Source organism: Bufo bufo, chromosome 8 (assembly GCF_905171765.1).
Source record: "Bufo bufo chromosome 8, aBufBuf1.1, whole genome shotgun sequence".
Classification (NCBI taxonomy): Eukaryota; Metazoa; Chordata; class Amphibia; order Anura; family Bufonidae; genus Bufo; species Bufo bufo.
The window spans coordinates 15444805-15452551 of record NC_053396.1 but is presented as its reverse complement, the minus strand read 5'-3'; the positions used below and the strand labels follow the sequence as shown (position 1 = coordinate 15452551).

General features: G+C 47.1%; 1 protein-coding gene across 1 annotated transcript in view; it reads right to left on the bottom strand.

Moving 5' to 3' along the window:
• STKLD1 (serine/threonine kinase like domain containing 1) overlaps positions 1–7747 on the bottom strand; it is a 32816-nt gene that overhangs the window by 1583 nt on the left and 23486 nt on the right. The window contains exons 15-18 of the mRNA XM_040406449.1: positions 4619–4747; positions 2871–2999; positions 2247–2387; positions 10–89 (exon numbers count right to left, since the gene is read on the bottom strand). Coding sequence (XP_040262383.1) covers positions 10–89; positions 2247–2387; positions 2871–2999; positions 4619–4747 — 479 coding nt within the window. The remainder of the gene's footprint in view (positions 1–9; positions 90–2246; positions 2388–2870; positions 3000–4618; positions 4748–7747) is intronic.

The following is a 7747-nucleotide window of genomic DNA, read 5'->3' as shown; positions in this document are numbered from 1 at the left end:
CCTTCGTACCTCCAGGCAGTCATAGCGCTCCTTGATTTCAGCCATCAGCTGATCCACGCGTTGTAATACCAGTTCAGGACGAGCGCTGCCTGTGAGACATACAGGTGACAGCACATAAGACGACATTGGAGATACTTCGTATATTCCCTGCTCCCCGTCACCTTCTGTGGGATTGTATGATAGCCCCAGACCAGGAAGTGTCCAGCAGTGAGACACCCCATAATCAGAGTACGGGGGTACTGTACATTTAAAAATAGGACTGAGATGTAATATCGGGTAAGGCCGAAGGTCACATGTGGTGGTGTTTCTGCAAAATTCGGAATTGGGACAACAAGAACTGGACTCCGCATGGTGCAAGTGAACTGAACCTCAATAATAAAGATGCTGACGTGGCTATTTTACTGCTACCGAAGGGGGTATAGTATATAACGGGGATCAGCAACCTTCGGCACTCCGTCTGCTGTGAAACTACAACTCTCAGCATGCAAATATGCTCGGCTGAATGAAGCACTCTGGGAGTTGTAGTTTCTGAACTGCCGGAGGTTGCTGATCCCTGGTATATAACTAGGATATGTCATCTCTGTGAGTGGTGGGGACCCCTGAGTGATGAGGCCACAGTGCTGCAGCCCCTTAAAGCCCATCTATGACACTGGCTGACCTGTTCCATGTGAACTTGGCAGCTGAAGGCATCTGTGTTGGTCCCATGTTCCTATGTGCCCGCGTTGCTGAGAAAAATGGAGTTTTATTTTACGCAGATGAGCCTCTAGGAGCAACGGGGGCGTTACCATTACACCTAGAGGCTCTGCTCATTTGCATATATTTAAACATCATTTTTCTCAGTAATGCGGGCACATATGAACACGGGACCAACACAGATGCCTTCAGCTGCCAAGTGCACATGTAACAGGTCAGCCAGTGTCATATGTACAAAACTGCTGACAGATGCCCTTTAACTATTGCTCTCTGCAGAGTGGCACTCTCGGCCACCCACCTGTGCAGAGAATTGCATGCAGCACCATTTAGGACTTTTTTTCCCCCCATCTAAAATGACGGATCTCTGAAGGAAATGGCTAAAAACGGATGCCAAATGGGCATAACTGATGCTCAGGATCCGTTTATTTCACAGCAAGTGGCCATAGCGCTGCGGTCCATTCGTTCTTAGAATCAGTGGGTGTCCCAGAGGTCAAACTCCCACCAACATAAAGTGGTGGCATATTCTTTAATCATAGCCCTCTGAGGTTTAGTACTTGGTCCTATCTGTCTGCATGTGGTCCTTTACCAAGAGGCTCCGCTCTCTCTGCAACTGCCATGCCCTCTCCACTTTGATTGACAGGACTAGGCAGTGATAACGTCATAACGCCTGGTCCTGTCAATCGAAGTGCAGAGGTCGCAGCAGTTGCAGAGAGAGCAGAGCCTCTAGGTGTAATGGTAACGCCCCCGTTGCTCCTAGAGGCTCATTTGCATATATTATTACATTATTTTTCTCAGCAATGCGGGCACATATGAACATGGTACCAACACAGACGTCTTCAGCTGCCAAGTGCACATGTAACAGGTCAGCCAGTGTCATAGGGACAAAACTGCTGACAGATGCCCTTTAAAGGGGCTATCCAAGAAAAACATTGCTACTTTCTTCAAAAACCAGCACCGCTCTTGTCCGCTGGTTGTGTGTGGTATCGCTTCTCAATCCCATTCACTTCAAAGGAGCAGAGCTGCCGAGCCAGACACAACCCATGGACAGGTGTGACGCTCTTTTTGGAAGGAAGCAACCATGTTTTTCTAATCTTGGACAACCCCTTTAAGACGGACTTGCACATTTCTTTTCTCCTTCACGTTGCGGGCTCCGTTCTAGAGATAGGTGCCTGTTGTCCTAGAGGTGAGACGTTGGTGGCATCTCCTAGAGCAGGGATCAGCGACCTGCGGCGCTCCAGGTGTTCTGAAACTACGACTCCCAGACTGCTCCATTGTCTTTTACAGGAGTTAGAAGAACAGCCAAGCATGTTTGCATGCTGGGAGTTGTAGTTTCACAGCAGCTGGAGTGCCGAAGGTTGCTGATGCCTGTCCTAGAGATATACCACCAATGCATGAGGTGAGACAAACCCTTTAACTGCGGAGCAGTATTGATTTAGCGTGGCCTTAAGGTGGATGGGGGAAGGTGTAGTCACGTGCACAACCATTGGCGATGCAGTGCCTTGTCAGATGACTTCTTAGTCCTATTCCACATGTATCTCCTCGCTCCTTCTCACCATAATGAGCCATTTCACTGAGCAGCAGGCAGATGTTCTCCACGATTTCGGGGTCATCGTCGTGTAATCGGTAAAGCTCTTTGATTAGAGGAAGGCCGCTCATCCCCGCCGCAGGCACCAGCACGCGATAAGCGGACAATTCTGAAAAATTGGGTTGTGAAAGATTAGAGGGAGGGATCGGCAACCTCTGGCGCTCCAGCTGTTCTGAAACTACAACTCCCAGAATCCTCCTTTGACATCTACGGTATTTACAAGAACAGCTGAGCAAGTGTGCATGCTGGGAGATGTAGTTTTCACAGCCGCTGGAGCGCCGAAGGTTGCTGATCCCTGGATTAGAGAAACGGCGCCACTCTTGTCCGTGTATGGTGTTGCAGCTCGGGCAGAGACAGAGCCTATAAAGAAGAGTGAAAGAGAGAATGTTTTTCTAATCCCATACAAAGCCTAAGTCCTCCTGCACATGACCGCGTCCGTAAACCACGTATTCACAAAATACAGACACCTTCTGTGTGCAATCTGCAGTTTTCTCACTCCCAAGGAAATGAACGGTGTCCGTGGGCAATCCATAAAAAAATGGAGATTGGACATGGATGCAAAATATGGCCCTAAAACCGATGTAAGGGTTACCTGAATTCACCACCAAACCAGTCAGCGCCAAACAGACGTTCTTAGACAGGATGGGACGCGGTGAATGCGCTCGCAGGGCTTCCAGGAGGAGTAATGTTATGGATTCAGTCTGTTCCTCCGTTATATGTCCTGTAAATATCGAATAGAGATCTGATTAATGGGGGATTGGTTCTAATGACTTTAAAATGGGGACAGACAAAAAAAAAAAAAAGAACGAACTAACATTAATTTGTGGCTGGAGTTATTAGCGAGAATCTGTACCCCCTAAAATGTGTTCGCTGGGATTAACGTATAAGCGACCATGTTGGCTGCGAAAGGAAAGGGTAAAAGTCCCTCCACCCATATAATAAAACCTGCAGGTCCTACACGTTACTGTTCTCTTAGTCTGCACAGCCTTTCACATGGGATAGTAGCAGTTTGTGCTCCAGAGCTGCTTTTCTCTTGTAACTGGAAGCTTTAAAGGCTGTGGACACCTTTTGGGCAAGTTTTTTAAATTATTGCCTTGTACTCATTTTGAGCTAAAAATCAACTGGTCTTTATTAAACATGTTGAGCCCCTTTCTCTGTACAGCCTTGAGATTCTCTAGTAGCAGGCTCTGTGTTTTTACCGTGTTTCGTCAGGCAGCTCAGCTGACGGCTCCTGATCTCTGACCTTATAGACACTCATTATAACTCAGTTCATATCTTACTGATAACAATGTGGCTTCAATAAGTGTTTTTGGGCTATTACCAGTTTAGAGATGAGGGTTATTTCACAAAGTGAAAGTACGATTCTCACAGCTAGGCAGGATTTAACCCTTTACGACAAAGCTGATGAATATTTTTAATAAAGACCAATTGAAAAAAAAAGAAAAAGGGATTTTAAGCCCAGAATAAGTAAAATGCAATCATAAAAACCGTCCCTTGAAGGTGTCCATAGCCTTTAAGAATACTATGGGCAATTATCTTTGGGTCATTTGGCCATTAAGGGAGTATTCCAATCTCAGACAATGGGGGCATATCGCTAGGATATGCCCCCGTTGTCTGATAGGTGCGGGTCCCAACTCTGGGACTCGCACCTACACCGAGAAAGGAGCCCCAAAAGTGTTGGAGGGTGCCCTGCGCATGCGCAGCCGTCCTGCATTCATTTCTATGGGGCTGCCAAAAGTAGCTTAGCGCCGACTCGGCTATTTCCGTCGGCCCAATACAAATGAATGAGAGCAGTGGCGGTTCGCTCCTATTCACTTCTATGGGAGAGAGCGCTTGGTGGTATGTTTTAGCCGCCACCTTCCCCACTCCGTTCGCGCAATAGGTGCGGGTCCCACGGTCCCAGATGTGAATACCCCTTTAAGTATATAAAAATGTTTCCTATTCTCTCCTTCTTCATCATAGGCACCTTATGCACGGCTTGGACCACCACAGAAGGGGAAGGGTTCCCTATCGGGAGGCAGGACGGCCGCCTTACAGTCCGCATACACTGACAACTAGAAGCCAGTGTGAGATTATTCCTTTCCCACTCATTAAATATTGCTAGTGTAGGCTATCACTTTATGATGGTGAGGATCTGACCTCTGCGGCCCCCCAATTGAAGGGGCTACAGTGCTGATTCACCCTTTCACGGTATTACCCTGCACGGCGGTGCCCTAACCCCCTGCTGTGCAGATAGGGTCAGCGGATCCCTGTAGGACCTGATCAGAAATGGTCACACCAAAGTCTGGCATCGTATTCTATTTTATGAACTTAGTCCACTGAATATTATTAGGTGTCCACCTTTCATCCCGAGGATCCACAGGGCGGTGCAGGCCGATTCCACCAGCGGTCCGTCAGTGCGGTATTTCTCAAGCGCGGTGCAGACTACCGGTACGGCTTTCTTCAGACACTCCCCATCTGTTTGGTTCTCTGTGAAAACCAGAAAATAAAGCAGAGGTTTCTACCCCGTCCCCAAGATAGGTGATAAATGCTGGATCCATAAGGGGTCCAACCTCTCAGCCCGCCACATGTGAGAGGCCGGCAGCACCCGTGTGTGACATCATCATTCCATTCTGCGAAAGTTTTACGGGTTTTGTCTCTATGGCGTTCCCATTATAACAGGCATGGCCAACCTGAGGCTCTCCAGCTGTTGCAAAACTACAACTCCCAGCATGCCCAGACTGCCTACAGCTAGCAGCCTACAGCAGGGCATGGTGGGAGTTGTAGTTTTGCAACATCTGGAGAGCCGCAGGTTGGCCATGCCTGCTGTATAGTCTAACTGACCTGTTGCCTTCATTCTCCTGGTCAGTGCGATTACAGCGATACCACATTGATATCGTTTTTCTCATGTTTTAGTACTTACAAAAATCATTTTCCATTCAGGCATTCGCCGTACCGGATAAATACATATGTATGGTAACAGTTCAGTTAACATTTTGGGACACGGCGATGCTAATATTTTTTTTATAGTTTATTTTAATTATGGGGAAAAGGGGTGATTGAAATTTTTATATATTTAAAAACTTTTTTTCATTCCTTTTTCACATATTTCAAGTCTCCCTTGGGCACTTTAACATGTGATCGTCTAATCGCTTCTCCCATAGACTGCAATGATTTAACATAATATTGGCTGTGCTCCAGGGCTTCGTAGGAACTTTGCTGTAGTAGGCCTTGGAGCCCTCAGAGGACCCTTGGCTCGATATCCGTGTGGGGGTCGTTTGGGTCCAGCGCTCCCGGGATTTCACCGCTCAGATGCTATGGTCACAATTGACCACGGCATCTGAGGGGTTAAATGTCCATCATCAGCGTTAATCATTACTAAGGACAACAGCAACAACCAGCAGCTTTGGCACCTGCTCAGCTTCTGAGCAGGCGCCATCTTTAAAGGTGCGACTTCCACCGTACATGTATGGCGGAGGTCGGGGAGGGGTTAAATGAGTTTCCTATCGACAACATTTATCATCTCCCACGGGACAGATGATAAATGTCTGACTGCTGGGGATCCAACTACTGAGACCCCCACCAGAGACAAGAACAGGGGTTCACTGAGTCCTTCAGTGGCGTGGTGGCATTACCTCCATTCATTTCTATGGGACTGCGAGTACAGTGCTCAGCTATGTCCATCAGTGAATGGAGCGGTGGTCACTCCATTCACACAAAGACTCAGGGCACCCCGTTCCATGAATGGCCAGACCCCCAACCAATACTAAAAATACCACCTCTTATCTTCTGGACTGATTGTCATGTAAGGTACATAATAACTATCACCTCAGCTCATCATTAATCATGTGTATAATGGTAGTCATCACCCAGCATTCCCTCTCCCTTGTGTGGGCCCAGGGGCTATAAGGGCATGATGGGCGTTGTAGTTTTACAGTGGCTGGAGTGATATTGGCTATGTAGGCGTACAGGGTATACAGCACCAATGCCAGGAGCAGAGCTCCGAAACATCATCCAATATGTTCCTTCTCTCTACATCTTAGGATTGATATTGACTTTATATATCAACTTTAATTCTTTGCGCCTATGTAAATCAGTATATACAGTGGCATTCAAAAAGTTTGGGCACCCCTGGTCAAAATTACTGTTACTGTGAACACTTAAGCAAGATGAAGATGAAATGATCTCAAAAAGATGTAAAGTTAATGATGAAACATGCGTCTCAACAATATCAGTGTATTTCTTTTGTTTTGTACAATTTTAGAGTGAAAAAAGAAAGGAGTATCTTCTACAAGTATGGGAACCCAAGGAGATGTGAGCACTCAGATGACTTGCTAAGAACCTAAATAGCCTGTTAGGGTCAAGGCTTGTTCACAATCATCGTTAGGAAAGGCCAAATTTCATAGCTTTATAAATACGCAGACTCCTCTAACCTTGACCCCAAAACAGCAGCTATGGGTTCTTCTGCCTAACACTCTGAAAATGGGACCCACAAAGCAGGAGAAGGCTATAAGAAGATAGCAAAGCGTTTTTAGGTTGCCAGTTCCTCGGTTTGAAATGTAATTAAGAAATGGCAGTGGCAGTGGAGGTCAAGAGAAAGTCTGGAAGACCAAGAAGAATTTCAAAGACAGCTGCTGGCGGGATTGCTAGAAAGTCAAATCAGAACCCCTGCTTGACAGCAAAAGACCTTCAGGAAGATTTAGTAGATTCTGGAGTTGTGGTACATTGTTCTACTGTTCAGTGACACCTGCACAAATATGGCCTTGATGGAAGAGTCACCAGATGAAAACCTCTCATGTGTCCTCATCACAAAAGCCTGATGCATTTTGGAAACAAGTCCAGTTAAAGGGGTTGTCCGGGTTCAGAGCTGAACCTAGACATAACCTCTTCTTCTCTTATTCAGTATTCATTGCTCCGATGCTCCTCCCCCCCCCCCCCCCTTTGCCTTGTGCTGCATCGCGCGGGGCAAGGGCTTTTTCTTTACCTCCAGTGAGGTACCGGGTCTCAGCATGGGTATGCTAGGCGGAGACTTCCACATAGCAGTGATCCCAGTGATGTCACGGCACTAATGGGTGGTCTTTAGCGCTGCCCTAGGCTGTAAACAGGCTAGGGCAGCGCTAAAGACTGCCCATTAGTGCCGGTGACGTCACCGGGCTCACTGCTAGGTGGAAGTCTCCGCCTTGCAGTATCAGAATGTAAACAAACAGCCCTTGCCCTGCACCGTGCAGCGCAGGGCAATGGAGGAGTAAAACAAGCCCTTTAAAATACAACTCTCTGGCCACAATGAGCAAAGGTATGTTTGTAGACAAAAGGGCACAGAATTTCATGAATAGAACACCTCTCCAATGATTAGGCATGGGGGTGGATCAATCAAGCTTTGGGGTTGTGTTGCAGCCAATGGCACGGGGAACATTTCACGGGTAGAGGGAAGAAGGGATCCAATGAAATTCCAGCAAAGTCTGGAAGAAAACATAACACCAAGTCTAAAAA